Here is a 17,797-nt window from a genome sequence, read left to right as displayed (position 1 = left end):
TAAATCTACTAAACTTCGCTGGAGGAGGAAGGCACTCTTGATGGGGCACAGAAATCACATGGTTTGTTGGATGGAGTCAAGATCAGAATCCAGCAACTCAAATTTGGCACCAGCCTTGTGTTCTGTCACTCTTCCCATCTGGCCTTCATGTATGTTCTGAGGGATTCATTCCTCCCAAGCGCCTTACTGTATCTTTCAGAGAAAGAAACCCAAAGGGTAAAGGCCCACAGCTCTGACAACAAGAGGGCCTAATACAGCGCTTTGCTAATGGGAGTTGTTTTTGAAAAGTACAGTAAAAGGCCATTCTGTCCCAGAATGATGTACACATCAACAAATCTCTAGCCATCAAGGGGGTAACAGACTTGGGTTACCTGCTCTGATCTAGAATAAGCAAACTTATAGGATCAAAAAGTAGATAACAGATTACTAGGAGCTAGGGGAGGGGAAGTGGGGGAGGGATGGGGTAGTTAATGCTTAATAAGTACAGAGTTTCTGCTTGGGGTGATGAAAAAGTCTTGGTAATGGATGGTGGTGAAGATAGCACAATACTGTGAATGATATTAAACCACCAAAGTATACACTTAAAAAATAGTTTAAAATGGAAAACTTTGGGTTATATGCATGTTACCACAAGGAAGGGAGAGAAGGGGAAGGATGGGGAAAAAGGGAGGAAAGGGAAAGAAAGGAAGAAATAAATTCTGCTTCAGAGAAAGGAAAACTGGTTGCCCTGAAGTCCCAAATGTGCCCATGAGAGCTTTCTGTTGTTAATGGGTGGAAGGCCACTCTCCTACCTGATCGGGAATTTTCTGGGTCAGGTAATAGGCTTTCTTCATCTTCTGGGCAGTGAGGTGCTCTGGAGCCATTCGACATCTGTCCCTAGAGGAGCTGGTCAGGCTAAAGCAGGAGGTGGAAAGGGAACAAAAGGTAAGGTGAACGGCTTCAAATCCTGGAGAGAAGGACCAGTCCAGTCAGGCACCCCTTTCAAGAGAAGACAAAAAAAGCTTGGGCAGATGTTTGTTACTTGACCAAATAAAACTAAAAAACAATCCACTTAAACAGCCTGCCTGAGAGTCGAAGATCAAGTACCACGGAAGAATTAAAAGAGCGCAAAGCAACTAAATGATTAAAAAATAAACCTAGAATAAACCACATCTCTGTGTACTAAAGTTTAGTCCAATTCATGAACACTTACTAAATACTCAGCTCTGCCCTACTGGCCAATTCTAATGTTTTCTAGCTGAATGACCTCAGATGAGTCACATAATCCCAGTGATCTTCAGTTTCCTCAGCTGTAAACTGAGGATACTAATACCAACCTCATGGGGTTGCTGTGAGAATAACTTAGTTTTTCCTTACACATGACTGATACCAAATAAGTATTAGCTCCCTCCTCAAGAATGCTGTTTCTGTTTTTGTTTAGGGTATCTGAAAGAGACTACCCCGAGCTGACTTCAGGATGATGTTTATTGCGCTGAACTAAATTTTAGTGGATGGATGAGGTTATAACAGTGGGTCTGGCTGAGGGGCATCTCAAGAGGAAGAAACCTCATGAAGAGAGGAGAGGGCACTATGGAGGCAGAGCAAGAAACAATGATTGGCTTACTTGACCCTTAAGGGTCCTTCCAATCTTGAAGTTCTATGAGTGATTTGGTCTGTCAGAAGCACAGGGGACAAGAAGAGGAGCCAAGAGAGATGTGTCTGGGAAAGGGAGGCTGGAGCCTCCTTACTCCTTCTGAGTAAGGAGTTTAAAGTTAATTCTCCATGTCCTGGAGAGATTCCAAGCAGGGTAACAATATAATCAAACAGGCTTTAGGGGTACCGAGGTGACCAAGGTGTGTGGGTGAATTACAGAAGACTGAGAAGGAAGGGAGACCAAAAGCAGAAGGATGTCATCAAAGAGTCCAAGTGAGAGTGCCCAGAAACTATCCCTTCCCAGAGTCACGATGGGGCTGTTCATTCTGCCAGTTGAACCTCAGGGGAGCAGGGAAGCTCACCTGGTGGTAGAACTGCTGGAGCTGCTGGAGGTGGGAATATCTTCTGCATTGGGTAAAACAAAACCAGCCAAGTTCAGAAGGTCACGGATCATCTGGCCTTTGATGCTGATATCCAGTGGAGAATTGGAATGGAGGCTTTGGGAAAGGATGCAAAGAGTGATCAAAGCAATACTCCAAAACTGTCTCTGGTCATATTTCCAATCAGCACTAGCCTCATTTACTTCCTGATTCCCTAAGCTGAAAGAGACTTCTTCAGTCTCTTCATTCAAACTCATGAGGATCACGATCAGGGTATTCTTGCCCCAAAATACTGAATAACTTTACTCAGGATAGTACCTTTTCATGATCTTGGTTTGCCAGGGGAAAGCAGGCAATAGGAATCAAGTTTAAAAAGATTAACTTTTAACAACCTTTCTCCATCCTCAAAGGACCCTGAGACAATGGGAAAGAATGAATGAATAAGCAAACAGACAGCCATGAAGGGAAAACAAAAATTCCAGTGAAAGGTTTTCCCAAAGTCAGCAAGATTAGAGTGAGAATAGGACCATGAGGCTACAAGAAGGGTTCTACTTGATTGCCCTAAGAAAACCACCTACCTCGGGGAAATGTTGACTTCCAAGACCCAGGGCTTGAGGTTCTCATCCAGCATGACATCAAAACCAAAGAGCTCGTGACAGCTATAAGGACGCCGCACATACATCTTGAGCAGGTTGGTCACATAGGGTTCTGATCTGATTGTGAGGAGAAGGAAACATTTAGCCCAAGCTCCTCACAAAAGGCCTGTCCAGAGCTGCTCTGCCAAGAGAGAAGGCCCAGAGACGGGAGAGCAGAAGAAACCCAGGAAAATTAGTTCTCAAGAAATGCCCATGATCTGGAGCCAGAGGCTGGAGATGAAATTCACTGGAAGAACAGGAATTTAACTCTATCTCCTCCTTCCTATCCTGTCCACAGAAACAGAACCACAGCATAGTCAAAGTTGGATGCAAAGTGGTATGGAAGTCAATGAGAAAATGGGCAGCTCAGTGGCAAGCCCTATACCCAAGGTGGCAGTGTGACTCACGAGATGATAGTTTTGACAACAACATCCTTTATCTTCTCCCAGATGGCATCACTATTGACTCCCTTCTGGCTCAGGTAGTTCCACAAAGCCTTCAGTGCCCTGTGGGAGGAAGAGAAAATGGATGTTGGGGAATAGGTAGGTAGTAAAGAGAAAGGAAAAAAATGAGAAATTTTCCTTCTTTCTTCTTTTGACATTTTGAGTTAAGAAGATGAACTTGGATACAGTAGCCCAATTCTGAATTACAAGTGTCAATGCTACATTTGGGTCTCACATTATTCTTCCAGTCATCATCCCAGGGAACTCCCCCAAACCCCAGAACCCTGTACTCTTCTAGGGCTTCCCTTGAGTGGGATACTCTTCCCCCAGTACCATTTGTGGCCCTGGCAGGCTGTTTCATCTGCATTGGCCTGGTACTCGGCATTCTTTTTGTTGACACTGTAGTTGGTCAGGTGCATGAATTTGTTGCCAAGGCTCTTCATGGAAGGGGAATACCTGAACATGAGAAGAAGGGCAGACGTAAGATGGTAAAATAGAGATGGAAAATGGTCCAAACATTTTCCCAAATCCTGAAGAGGTAAAGGACAAGTACACAGACCTTTTCATATCATCATATGAAATGATACCTTTTTCATATCATCGCATGAAATGATGTGGGCCTGAGCAGTACATCTGTTGGCAAGGTTTTAACACCACAGCTAAACCCATCTTCTTTATCCTATTTTAGTCCTGCAGGAAGACCCCCAATTTGGTGAAGGAGAGAATCTCCTCATTTCCCATCTTTCCCTTCACTAATAAGTCACCAAATGGGGAATTAATGCTTAATAGTATATAATTTCTGTTTGGGATGATGGAAAAATTGTGGTAATGGTTGTTGGTGATGGTAGCACAACACGGTGAATGCATTTAACACCACTGAATTATATTTCTGAAAGTGATTAAAAGAGGAGATTTTAGTTTTATATGTTACTAAAATAAAAAACAAAGACTAAACACCAAAACATTTGTTATTTTTTGTTTGGCGTTCTCTAGCTTCCCTCCCTCCAAAAAAAATAAATCCCCAAAGCTGTCACGGTGACACCACATCACTACCACATACTTGCAACTGGCAAAGCGCACTAGTCCATCTGAAAAGAGGTAAATCCGCAGAGGATCATAGGAAGTGACGTAAACATAGATCCGTAGATCAAACTTGCTGCCGCTGATGAGGTAGGGTTTGTGCAGATACCTACAAGAGGAAAGGTCAGCTTCAGGGAAATTAAATGAGAGGGCATTCAGAGGGTAATGGGATGTAGGGTTGTACACAGCAAAAGCCAGCTAAGACTCCCTAAGATAAGGATCTTGAAACAGCTGGCTAAGAAAGGTCTTCAGCTAGAGGACCAAGGGCAGAATGACATTATAAAAATGAAACCTCCAGGCCAAAAGTGAAGGGAAAATGGGGAGAGGAATCTGAGTTGGAGAAAGACTCACCTCTGCACGAGGAGGGGCCGTCGCTTGGGGAGCTGACTCCACTTGTGAATGACTTGGATGCCAATGCCTCGGGCTGATGCTGGCTAGAAGCAGAGAGGAGATATTTGTTCCTGGCCCAGTGCTCTCCTGGTCCTACTTTCATGGTCTACTACCCACTGTGATTTACTCACTGGCTTCACAATCCACTTCTGGCGGCTGCTGTTCTCCCAGGCTTTGCGTAGAAGCTTGGCATCTTGGGGCAAGATAAAGGACTGGGGGAAGAAACTGAACTCCTTCTTGCCAAAGCGGCTCTGCATGCGGGACAGGTTCCGCCACAGCCGATCCTTCCTTCCAATCTGGAATGAGCCTGGAAAGTGGTTTAACTACAGAAAGGAGAGCATAAAGAATGGCCCAGGTGAGAACCCGTGAGGAAAATGACAGGATTTACCATACCATTCCAACCTGCTTAGCAATATTCCAAGTTCTGGGTTCCATCTTCTCATCATTACCTAATCGGTCTTAGTATTCAGCTGCTAAGCACTGGGCAAAATATGATGAAAACACAAATAAAACACAACAAAATATAGTGCCCTCTGGGAGTTTATAGTTCCTGGCATATAATTAAGACAGACTTTAGGTGCACAGAAAGAACTATTAAATCTTTTTCCATGACAGTTTATGGGACAGAGATAGGAGAGCATCAGGCCTTTAGTAAGCATGGGGGCAAGGAACTCATTCAACTTAACACAAGATCAGAAATCATCTTTACAAATATTATTCAGCTTGGAGGAATGGAGAAGTATTAGCGGTTATAAGGAAAGTATAAAAAACTGAAAAGAGACAATGCATCCCCAGACATATCAGATGGAAAAGTGTCTTTGAGAGGCTGGGATTGCATAAGACACCGCTCAACAGGAGATGTGTATGGTCCCCTGATGTCTCACATTGTACTCTTCTTCTACACCTTCTCCACTCTCGTATAAACCTTCTTGACCTCTCTAAGATCATCTTCCTCTTTCCTTCCCACACTATCCTCTGTAGTCCAAAGGTAGGGGAACAGCTCCTCAGAAATATCCCATACCTTCTGATGCTCCCGAATGGATCGGAAACTAGGAGACTTCATGTGGTGACCCCAGCAACCCAGCCAGTCATCATTTCCTGTTAAAGGCATATCAGGGAGTCAGTCAGTCTTGTGGCAATTGTCCTGGGACAAAGAGAGGTCCAGAAGCTCTCCAAATACCAGTAGGTCTGGACATAGCTCCCAAAGCTGATTTTCTAAGGGTTGCCAGAGCTATTCTACATGAGTCTCTGGGGCCAGGGATGGAACAGTGGCCCTCTATTTCCCAATGTTGAGTGACAGGCCTAGGCCCAGAGAGTTCAGTTCTTCAGAGCTATGCCATCCCTGTGAGGTTGGAAATTCCAGACATTTTAAGTTAAGATGAACTTGGATACGAGCAGCTCAGTTATAAATTAACAAGTGTTTATGTTATCTTTGCTCTTACATTAACCTTCCAGGACAGAGTCCCCAGCTGTCCCCATACAGCAGGAAGTATTTGGATCAAGAGCTGTTCTCCTGTCAAGCCCATCTGTCAGGGTAAAGAGGACAGGCTCACAGTATGGGAGTGACTCACTCTTGCTGATTTTGAAGTGGGATCGTCCAACGGTCTGCTTGACAATGTTGGGGGTCACTGTGCTCATCTTCCACCGGAGCAGCTTCCTCTGCTCCCAGGGAAGTTTCTCCACTGAGGAAAAGGGTAGGGAGGGGTTGAGGGCAGGAGGGAGAAGCGAGAGTCACGGTGAGAAGAGGAAAAAGATGGCATTGTTATTCATCCTTCCCTGAGCAAGTTACTAAGTATTGCTCCAGATTAGGATTTCCAAGGAGCACATTCGGGAGAAGAAAGGGGGCTGTGCAGGAATAAGGAGTAAAGAAAGGAGGGGAAGTTGAAAAGGGGAAAACAACAAGGTTAGAGGGTATGACTAAGCATGAATTATGAGTCTGAGAAGGGTCAGCTGACGGACAGACAAGAAAAAAGTTCCCCATATTGGACTTATAGACCAGGTGGGAAACTGAGCACAAAGGTGATAACCACCCATAAAAGCCTTTCTGGAAACCCGCTTCTACACTACTGCCACCTCCTCCCAACTTAGCTGCTATCCTTCTCCCTAGGGACTCTTCTGGCTTAAACACATGGCCAGGTTTACCTCTCTCATCCCGAGTGCCAAAATAGATGGTGGGGGGTACATTGGGAAAGAGACTGTAGATGAGGGCTGGTCGGACAACTTTCTCATGATTGGAAAGGGGTTTGGTCAGAATCTCCATGCAGCTCCTAAGATGAAAAACAAATGCGTGGTAGAGAAAGAGGAAGTAATAACCCTCAAATATTGTTTATACTATAATTTATTTGGGGATGCTGTCATTTAAATTGTGGTTCTAAAAAGACAAGTGCGCAATAATTATTTTGCAAATATTAATTCATAAGGTGCTAGTGCTAACCTACATACAGCCGTCCTTCTAAATGTCACCTAAAGATAAGGTTTTCCAATGTTCATTCTGTAGTACAGCTCCAAAATTTCCTGTGACAAGGCACAGTCTGAAGAAGAATGGTTCCGTGATGGGTTAATAAATTTGGATATATACTAGTAAAAGAATATACTACACTAAGACAAAGGGAATAAATAAGAAGAGGAAAAGAATGACATGGATAATGAAAAGAGGAAAAACAAAAGATCTAAGAAGAGGTATAGAGATTAAAAAAAGGAAAAAAGCAACAGACAAGAAGTAACGATTCATATTAACTATCTCATTTATATTTAGATTTATCTAAACATACAAGTATGGTTAATGCTCTTCTCTGTTTTGGTAATGATTTGTGACACCAGTTTTTAAATAACAGTCTGGTAACTCAGGTCTAGATCTGAAGACTATATGTGGCTGAAAATCTGGGGCAGTGGGCTTTGGGAATCTCTACTGTTGTTCTGAAACTGGCTCAGTCAAGCCTCTATCAAGAAGTTTCAAAATAATGAACACCTCAACCATATGTCAGGTACCAACTGACAGAGCCAGACCATTTCTTTAAATAGTATTTAAAAATGAGAGGGTGCCCCAGGTCCTCCTTTTCTGTTTGGCCACACAAGTATTTGGACTGGATCTTTTCCCAGAGAAGTATCCGCTGCGGTGAGTGACGAGGCCCACAGGGTCACGAGGATATCGTCATGGTTAAAGAATGCAAAGGCCTTGCATCTCAACGTTATCAGTGAAAAACTACAGTGGTTTCATAGTCACCTTGATCCCCCAAAAGTAGAATATTCAAAGAAAGATACTTGTGAATTAATTGAAAGGTATTTAAATCAATTCAGCAATGAACTGGAACAGACTGAGCTACATAACAGCATCAAAGACAGGCAGGGAAAAAGGCACCACTCCCGGGAGACAGTCATCAAACAGACTATGGCTCGCAAACAGCAGCAGTAAGAAGGAAATGGTTTCCTGACATTGTAAATGCAAGTAATCTGAAAACTTTTAGGGAATGGGATATTAATCTAAAGAGACTGCCAAACATTAAAATGAGAAAGACCTGTGTTAATCATGCAGCTCCCAAGAAGTGCAAGAAGAAAAATATTACAACTGTAGATAAAGATTTAGAGGAATTGCTAAGCTAAAAGGTGAAACAGATGATTCAGATGAGGAAATGACTGCAGTAGCCTAATTGTCTTTGCGTTTAAAATAAATAATTTAAGAGCTTCAGGTTATAGTCATTGAAGAGTTTATATAGTGCCTAGATACAGGAATTTGCTATTAGATCATTCTCTTATATGAAGAGAGTCCTGTGTGTAGTTTCAAAAATGATGTTAATGGTTTTTACTTAAAAACCAAAATTGCTTTATTTATATTATGATACTAAGGTAGGTATGACGGGATCTACAAAACACATTTAATCTGAATTTCCAGGATGGTTTGATACGAATGAGGACAAAATATTTTAATTCTTTCCCTCATGTTTACTGACAACTGCCTAATCTCATATTTTGGGGCATGGAAAGCAGTCTGTTTCTAAAAGCGTTCCCATGGAAAGCTGTTTTGATGGCAATGCTGTCTTTCAGAGTAGAGTCACACTAATCCTATTAAATATTAAACCCATTTTCTTTTGTTATAAAAGAGGGAAAAGTGTGATGTGGAATTCTCATAGGCCAGTGAATTTTACATTAATCATATTTGCTATCTTCTGAGCCAGAGTTAACTGGTTAAAAAAGAAAATCACTTGTGTTGATATCCCATACTTAATCTCTTCTGACTATGGAAATAATTTCAGGATAGATCCTTTTGATTATATATTATTTTCTGCTTCCTTATTGTGAAAAATAGGTTTTGTTTGTGGAAACAGCAAAACTGGTCATCACAGATGACCAATACTTTTAATGGTAGATTTTTGTTTTTCCCTTCAACAGACAGGTTAAACTGACATACAACTCAGTGTTTCAAGTGTCAGAAAAAACATGGATGTGATAGAATGTTCTTCATGGAGCTCATTATATGCAACATATCTTTTAGTCTATTTTCTAAAAGAACAATCGAATTATATTTGAGTATTTTCAAGAAAAGAGAAAACATTAATGTTGCAGGGAGTTAACTAGATGTCAACTAAGTCTTTACTAACAGTCTACAGTATTAAAAGTTTTATTTATGAAAATTAAAAATAAAATTTATTTACACATAAAAAACTTGACACTATAATCCTGTTGAACTACATTGTACTAAAGTTCTGCAAGATGTTACCACTGGGGGAAGCTGGGTAATGGGTCCTGTTCTAGTTTGCTAAGGCTGCCAGAATGCAACACACCAGAGATGGACTGGCTTTCAATAAAAGGGGATTTATTAATTAATGTACAGTTCTTCAGAGGAAAGGCAGCTAACTTTCAACTGAGGTTCTTTCTAATGTGGGAAGGCTCAGGGTGATCTCTGCTGGCCTCTTTCCAGGCCTCTGGGTTCCAATAACTTTCCCCAGGGTGATTCCTTTCTGCATCTCCAAAGGCCTGGGTTGAGCTGCGAGTGCTGAGATGAGGTATGCTAAGCTGCTTGGGCTGTGCTACGTTGATCTCTCTCATTTAAGCTTCCAGCCAATTAAATCAAACATCATTCATTGCAGCAGGCACACCTCCTAGCCGACTGTAGATGTAATCAGCAACAGATGAGGTTCACATACCATCGGCTCATGTCCACAGCAACAGAACTAGGCACCTTCACCTAGCCAAGTTGACACCTGAACCTAACTACCACAGGTCCCACAGGGGATCTTTTTGTACTATTTCTTCCAACTGCATGTAAATCTACAATTATCCAAAATCAAAAGTTTAATTAAAAAAAAAAAAGTCAGGAAACCCTTTTCAGCTGGCCCCCTCAAGGGACCTGGGTTCTAGATATCAGCATCCAAGTCTGGGTGCCCTGCATGTTGGGCAAACAGTGCTGGAAACTATGACCTTGGGATAGTTACTAAATGTCTCTGGTCCTCAATTTCTACATCTAAAAATGGAAACCGGACTTCATGATCTCCATCTCTAAAATTACATGATTCTTAGAGAAACAATACAGCAGCAGAAAATAGACTATTAATAGAATTAATAGTTATTACTGCTGAGTTAGAGGAAGAGAGGTAATGTTTTCAATGATATTCTCTGTGTTTTTCTGAAGTCAAATTTTCTAAATAAATATATAAAACTTTAATAATTATTAAAAGTAAGATTTTGGCAATCAAAACATATTTCCAATTTTTGGCATCCTTAAAATGCAAAGTAGGGCTGTGCAACAGTAGCTCACTGGCAGAATTCTCACCTGCCATTCTGGAGACCTGGGTTTGATTCCCAGTGCTTGCCCATGTGAAAAATAAAAATAAATGAATTCTTTAAAAAAAATGCAAAATGGTTTGGAATTCATCTATTTCTATTTGCTTGTAAACCACGTTTTTAGTCTTGGATAGATTAAAAGGTCTTTACAATTTGTAGGAGTTAAATTAATGGGCAAATGAAAAATTCCTTTTGTGGGCTTTGTTATCTTATATCAGGAAAGCTATGTAAAAAGCTGTGTGGCTGTCCTGAAGGAGGCCCAAAGACAAACAGACCACTTAATAAAAGTGTGGAGAAGGTGGGACTCCAAGTCAATTGCATATTAAATATATTCCTCTTATGGAGAGTAGAGGCACTCTATCTAATCAGCATCTAATATACAACCAGAAATAGCTTTGCTTTTCTGAAAGAAGGGTGAATTAGGTTTAAAGTAACAGAATTTATACCCAAGACTAAGGATACCTGTGATAGGATTTCTATCCACCTTTATAGTCCCAAGTTTGTCTCTATCACTTCCTAATCAGCTCTACCTCTACTCTGCTAGTTTTGGGCTCAAAAATTGGCACAACCACTGCTGCCATCATATTCATAGAGCTGTACTGTAGCTTGCCTTATCCATACAAAGAAAGGAAAACTCCTTTCCTATTGGGTCTATCTAAGGTAGAGTTGATACAAAGAAAAGTAATCAATGTCTGTGAGCCCATATGTTGGGCAAGCCTTGCCAAATATGGCTAGATTTTAATTAAAAATTAGATACACTGTGTACTAAAATAAAAAACAAAATAAAACATCTATTTTCTACACTTGTATTTTGTTTCTCTTACATTTTTAGTAGACTTTTTCTTGGAGTTTTATTGTAATATATTCACATATCATACTATCTAAGTTATATAATCAATGGCTTTTATTATAATCACAGAGTTGTGCACCCATCACCACAATCAATTTTAGAACATTTCCATTAGTCCAAAAAGAAAAGCCCTATACCCCTTAGCAAGTAGAAACTATTTTTAAAAAGAAAAAATTTTAATATTAAGTACTTTTTTCTTTTTTATTAATTTCTTTATTTTCAATATTAAAAATATAATTAATTTAGGAAGACAGAGCTTCATATTGAGGCAAGGTTAGAAGTGGTGGGGGAACAAAGGAAGATTATAGTGAAGAATGTTAACTTTCTACACAAAAAGGTCATTTACATGATCCTTTCAGAAGTTCTAAAATATCTTTAGCACAATGAGATGCCTTCATTTAGAGTAAATTCATCATAGTCCCACATTCCTTCCTATAACCCCTACTCCCCATCTCTGTTATGCAGCACCCAGCAACTAACTGTCTTACAAAAGAAGGGGTTATTAAGAAAAAGGCTATATCCACAAAGGATAGGCTAAGCCTACTTTAAATTAGGCCTAAGAGTCACTCCCAAAGAACCTCTTTTGTTGCTTCGATATGGCCTCTCTCTCTCTCTCAGCCAACACAACATGCAAACTCACTGCCCTCCCCGTCTCTACATGGGACATGACTCCCAGGGGTTTCCTGGTAACATGGGACAGAAATCCTAGAATGAGCTGGTGCTCAGTATCAAGGGATTGAGAAAACCTTCTTGACCAAAAGGAGGAAGAGAGAAATGAGACAAAATGAAGTATCAATGGCTGAGAGATTTCAAACAGTCGAGAGGTTATCCTGGAGGTTATTCTTATGCATTATATAGATATCACCTTGAAGATGATTGCATAATGATATAGCTTTTGCAATGTGACTGTGTGATTGTGAAAACCTTATGTCTCATGCTCCTTTTATCTATGGTATGGACAGATGAGTAAAACACACGGATTAAAAATAAATAATAGGTGGAACAAATGTTAAAATAAATTTAGTAGGTTGAAATGTTAGTGATCAATGAAAGGGAAAGGTAAGGGGTATGGTATGTATGAATTTTTTGTTTTTTTTTTTTCTTTTTCTGAATTGATGCAAATGTTCTAAGAAATGATCATGATGATGAATATACAACTATGTGATGAAAAAAGAATGCTCATATTGTATGTTGATTGGTTTTATTAATAAAAATGAAAAAAAAAGAAATCCTAGTGATCAATGAAAGGGAGCGGTAAGGGGTATAGAAAAAAAATAGGGGAAAGAAAGGCTAAAATATATTGGGGTAGATGGAAAGTCAATGAGAGGGAGGGGTAAAGGGTGTGGTATATATGAGTTTTTTTTCTTTTTTTTTCATTTCTTTTTCTGAATTGATACAAATATTCTAAGAAATGATATGGTGATGAATATACAACTATGTGATGATATTTTGAGTTACTGATTAAATATCAAGAATGGAATGCTCATATGAAGGAATGTTTGTGTTTGTATGTTCTCATGTTTAAAAATAAAATAAAAAAAAAAGGCTTTTTCGGTTCCCTGGAGATGAATATTACTTAGACACCAAAGGCAGTCATTAAAATAATCCAAGTTAAAGCCAGAATATTTTCAATTCAATTTCTTATTACTAAGGTTAATGCCAGTCTTATTTTCCAAAATGAAATTAACCTCAGAAGGGAGAAAAAAGTACATTTTTAAAAGCTCAAATTAGTGGTATATCTATCTCAGAACTATTTCTGATAGTGGAACACATTTCAGAGTGCCAAATGGCAACTAACCTTATATGGATGGCTTAAGATCTAAGAATTTAACTCAAATAAACATTACTATGATTCTTTATTAAATGGCTATTAATTTTCTAAATACTTCTTGACTATATTTGTTTTTTACATCAACAATTTACTAGGGCCTGAGAACCAAACTGCAGCCTAAGAAATATGGTACTGACAATATGTGCTTCTGGTCCCTTCCATTGATTCCTGAGTTCAAAAACTAAAACCCCAAACCTAAAACTCTATTGAAAATGACTGAGGGTTGTCAGGGCCATTAATGACCTGGGTATTAAAGCTCTTTATAGAATCTTGAAGTGTGAAAAAATAGGCATCTACCAATGTTCTACACAGCCAATACTCACTGAGAGATCACTGCTACTGACTCACTGGGGGAGACAGCACTGAATGACGAGCACTCCGAGTCTCCTGTAGGGAGGAAAAGCAGAGAAGTTCCAACTGGGAAAAGCCCGCCAAACCTAGACATGTCTTCTTTGGACACCCTGGGCTCAGCCCTTCTTGCACTCTGCTGCCTTGCACTGCCTTCTTTGAGCAGCAGGGAAAAGGTAAGAATGGTGGTACGGGAGGACTAGAGCCCAAAGTCTCCCAGAAGCCACTGCCCACTTAAGACCCCCAAGGGAAAGCATTAATGTAAGTGATAATGTGAGTCAAGAACTTGGAATACAACTATCTTCAAGAGACCAAATCCCAGAGGTGAAAGGGCCCCCTACTCACCTTCCTCCTCTTCATTCTCATCATGGCTATGGTAGTCTTCCAAACCATCTACTAGCTCTTCTTCTTCTTCAGCCTCAACCTGGTCTAGCTGGGGGTCTGTAGCTAAACTATAAAAAAGAAACAATCTCCCGTAAGAGAGGTCACAGTTAAATTCTCCTCCCTTCTTCATCTCCCAGTGTTTGTCTCTTCCCTAGTCACCAATCTACTATCTCCTGCATGGACCTCACAACTGGTTTTCTTGCCCTCAAAGCCACAACTCTTCAATCCTATATCCACCATTCTGAGTAGAGGCACTCCTGTCTTCCATTTCCTTTGAAGTTCCTAATAGCACCTCAGTACAGCATTCTACATGTAAAAAGTCCTCAATGAATACCTGGTAATTGATTTCAAATGTTCCCTAGGCCTCTCTTTGGGAATGTCAGAACAAAGGCAGACCAAGGTTCCAGAGGAGTAATAAAGAACAAGAGAAGGAGCTAAGTATGTTCAGGCCGTAACTCTGAAATACCTGTCATACTAGGAGTAAACTGGGAACCTGACTGGTTTAGAATAAATAGGATTGTCACAGGTCACAATATTTGGTATTGGGGATTCCTATTTCTCCTGTGGTTACACCCTAAAGCACAGGTTAGCAAGTTCTTTCTCTAAAGAGTCAGATAATATTTTAGTTTTGCAGGCCATATGGTCTGTAACAACTACTCAAATTTCCTGTTGTAGTGAGAAAAGTAGCCATAGACAGTATTTAAATGGAATGGGCATGATAGCATTCCAATAAAACTTTACATAGGAAAGCAGTCAGTGAGCAATATTTGACTTGCAAGCTATAGTATGCTGACCCCTGCCCTAAAGTTAAAAATCAAAACCCCAGGGCAGCTAAAAAATCAACCAACCTTCAGAGATATAGGGTCAATGTCAGCAAATTATGGTGCATACATTCCATTGCTCTAAATGAACCAAAAACTTTCTTCAACTTACCCAATATCCATAACAGGTGAGTTCAGCTGCCTGGTTTCCTCAGGCCTCTTCACAGGCTGGCCCAGATGGATGGAAGAGAGGTGGGCTGCCATGTCAGCTACACCAAGAGGCTGAAGAGGAAAAGCGGGAACTGGAGCTTTGTCTCCTCCAAGTGGTGGTGTGTGGATCACAGATTCACAACCAGAGCTGTGGGTGAGCCCACTGGCATGTGAGGCAAGGAGGTGAATGCTGATACGTTTGGTACAGAATACTGTACTATCCAACCCCAATGCGTCTGAAGTACCAGGGAGGATTCTGTTATCTGTTCCAGCATCCTCCCGAGGAAACTGCTGCCCTACCATGGGAGGTTTCCACTGCCTGTTCCCGTTGAGGAGATTCCACTGGAAGCTAGGGCTCACAAAACAAGATTGTTCAAGTTCGTAGCCTTGCTTTGGCATCTTCTCAAAGCCTCTTGCTGTTAACTTCCTCACAGCCTCAGTGAACCGAACCTCCTTAGTCTGAGGCTGGGAATCAGAGTCGTTGTACAGGCCACAGGAATATGACTCTGTCCTCGTGGCTGAGCTATTCCGATTGAATTGGGGAGAGGCAATACTGGTGATGGACATGTCTAGGGAGCTAGGATTAGACAAGGCGGTATAAGCAGTAGCATCACCTAGGACAGTGCCATTGCTTTTGGGCACCTTACGTTCAATAGGCTGGGGTATACAGTCTCCAGTACCCCCTGAATGATGCCAGGAGACAAGTGGGATGCTAGAGGAGGATCCAGGCCTCAGGCCTTTTGAGGCCTGTGATAAAGGCACTTTAGTGCTATTTGGCCGCATGAAGGAGTTGTTATTTAGCATGGGCTTGTAGGAGGAAGGGAGGGGAGACGGGATCGTCCCTGAGATGGCAGAGACTAGATTCTTTCCTGAAGAGTTTTCCCCAGCTGCTCCCAGTGAGAGGTACGGATCCATAGATGAGGATGCCATGGGTTGGGTCATGGGGGAGGCTGTGAAAGAAGCCACCTTATTGGCAGTGAGACTAACAGGGAGGCTCTTTTGAGGGAGAGAAAAAGGTCTTTTTTCTGATGGGTTTGAACGTAAGCAGAAAGACTCCAATTGCTGGTATGGTTTGTGCCTATAGTTAGAGCGGCGGTACAGCAAGGTACTGCTGAACAAGTCCGGGAGGGAGTGCAGGGAACAGGAGTTGTCTTGGCCTGCAATGACAGCTGTGGTCCCAGAGCGACATAAAGTGCTGGGGCAAAAGAAATAAGCTGGCTGGGGAGGAACACCCAGGAGGCCTGGACCCAATCCTGCTGACAGTGTCCCTACGTGTTTCTTCTCCAGCTTCCAGACTGGTTTCACCTGCTGATGGGCCTGAGACCAAACTCTGCCTTCAGCAGGTTTCTCAGCTGGTGGAGCAGACACTGTGCCTGAAGGACCACTCTGCTTGAAGTTGTCTCCCCGGCGGAGGCCAATACTGTAGTGCTCTGTTCCTGCTGAGGCCATGAGGGGCCCACATTATGGCCGCATGGCCTCCTGGCCCAGCTCCAAAAAGGTGTCACACACCTCCAGTAGCAGCTGCTGCATCCTTGAAATCTGTCAACCTGAAGGGAGGAGAAACAATTGGGAACATTACAGTCCTAGGAGGACAGACATCATGCTACTGTGGTCTTCAGGTAAGCAAGAGTCCCATTACGGCCTTTCCTAAGCAACCATTCCTGACTGTCATTTGGGATCTTTGGGAGAAGAACAGTAGGTTTCCAGGAGTTTGCAGGGCTCTTCCTGCTGCCTTCATGCAATTCAAGCTGACTTCCTCAAAGACTGTGCCTTTTAAGGCTCCAGCATTGTTGAGTCTGTTCACACACCCCATTCTCATACTCAGAAAGCTCTTTTCTCACTCTAGAAAAAAAAGTACATCTTTCTGTCTCCTCCTTCAAGACTTTACATGAGTGGCTTCCTCCCCTTATCTAAAAACAGTGTGGCTAGGAATGAGGCAAGTCCAGGGGTAGCAGAGAAATCAGCCAATATTTTCCTCCTCATCAATCAATTCAGAAAGGTCAAAGATCACTTGAAAAACATTTTATACCCACTACTCCTTCACCAACTCCCATCTGTCTCTGGCTTGGTGCTGCTTTTCCTGCCTAGCTCTAATAAATTTAGATATGAGCAGAGAATTCCCTTACTCACCCTTGGAGTTCATTCTGTAGCTGAGACAGTTATTTCATCTCGTCAAATGCGTTGGTGAGAAAAAGAAGAAACAAAACGGAACTAGACATCAACGTGATTTTACTTAAAGTGACTTATTTCCAGTAGCTTAAGTGGGACAGGAGAATTCTAGGAGTAGAGTATAGAGGCAAGAAGAAGAAGGAAAAAACTTTCTTTACTATAAATCCCAGTTTGGGTTGATCTAGGGAGGAAGTGCCTATTTCATACACTTTCTCATTCAATGCTTCCTCTAACGCAAACTCTCTGAACCAGTCTTGTAGATATGGGTCTCAAACAGTCTGTTCAGCTGGGTCACTTATTTTCTAAATCAAAGTCACAAAATATTGTCCAGTTTTCACAACTGCAGGGAAGGGTGGGTCTGCTTTCATGACACATCCAGAGGATAAAAAAACAAAACCCTTTTATGAGAAGTCATTCATCTGGAATAATTCTGAATTGAATTCAACATCCTCATCAAATGTTTTCAGAGTGGCTAGAGGGAAGGAATTAGCAGGGAATTTTTTTGCTCAGGTTACATTTAAAACATAAACTTCAACTGGGCGAAGCTGTTGTGTTTTAATAAGAGAATAATGGCCAAGGAAGATTGAAGATTCCTGCCTACCGCTATTAGAAGGAACAACATCCACAGATAGACTACAGAGATCACACAATGTATTAATCTTTTACTGAAAAGGCTAACCAACAGGTATTCTTTCTCAAGAAGAGTACAAAAAAACAACTCATCACTGCCAATATTCAAGATGATAATAGTCTAAAAACAGCATAAATGCTAAAATTAAATTCTGATGTCAATAACCTCAAATTGAAGTGACAGAAAATGGACCTTCACATTCTGTGTGCTTAGAGTCAAGGAAAATACACAAGGGAAAAAGTCAAATCTTGAACAAACGACTTTATAAGACTGTG

The 17,797-nt window shown here is 41.3% G+C and overlaps 1 protein-coding gene and 1 pseudogene across 3 annotated transcripts in view; one reads left to right on the top strand and one right to left on the bottom strand.

The window, feature by feature from the left end:
• Positions 1–17,797, bottom strand: part of TTLL4 (tubulin tyrosine ligase like 4) — a 70,843-nt gene that overhangs the window by 6,537 nt on the left and 46,509 nt on the right. For 2 of the 3 annotated variants that reach the window (XM_077155156.1, XM_077155158.1), the window contains 14 exons: positions 14,685–16,269; positions 13,713–13,819; positions 13,343–13,406; positions 6,703–6,827; positions 6,132–6,242; positions 5,582–5,658; positions 4,692–4,883; positions 4,522–4,604; positions 4,151–4,279; positions 3,424–3,546; positions 3,055–3,153; positions 2,591–2,725; positions 1,995–2,129; positions 792–894 (listed from right to left, as the gene is read on the bottom strand). In XM_077155156.1, coding sequence (XP_077011271.1) covers positions 792–894; positions 1,995–2,129; positions 2,591–2,725; positions 3,055–3,153; positions 3,424–3,546; positions 4,151–4,279; positions 4,522–4,604; positions 4,692–4,883; positions 5,582–5,658; positions 6,132–6,242; positions 6,703–6,827; positions 13,343–13,406; positions 13,713–13,819; positions 14,685–16,171 — 2,970 coding nt within the window. In that variant the 5' untranslated portion in view covers positions 16,172–16,269. Of the gene's footprint in view, positions 1–791; positions 895–1,994; positions 2,130–2,590; positions 2,726–3,054; positions 3,154–3,423; positions 3,547–4,150; positions 4,280–4,521; positions 4,605–4,691; positions 4,884–5,581; positions 5,659–6,131; positions 6,243–6,702; positions 6,828–13,342; positions 13,407–13,712; positions 13,820–14,684; positions 16,270–16,852; positions 16,873–17,797 lie in introns of all 3 variants that reach the window. The other variant, XM_077155157.1, reaches the window with a different exon arrangement.
• Positions 7,199–8,207, top strand: LOC143676851 (translation machinery-associated protein 16 pseudogene; annotated as a pseudogene).

This window comes from Tamandua tetradactyla, chromosome 3 (genome assembly GCF_023851605.1).
Source record: "Tamandua tetradactyla isolate mTamTet1 chromosome 3, mTamTet1.pri, whole genome shotgun sequence".
Lineage (NCBI taxonomy): Eukaryota > Metazoa > Chordata > Mammalia > Pilosa > Myrmecophagidae > Tamandua > Tamandua tetradactyla.
The sequence above is the reverse complement of the archived record's forward strand: the minus strand, read 5'-3'. Positions and strand labels throughout refer to the sequence as shown.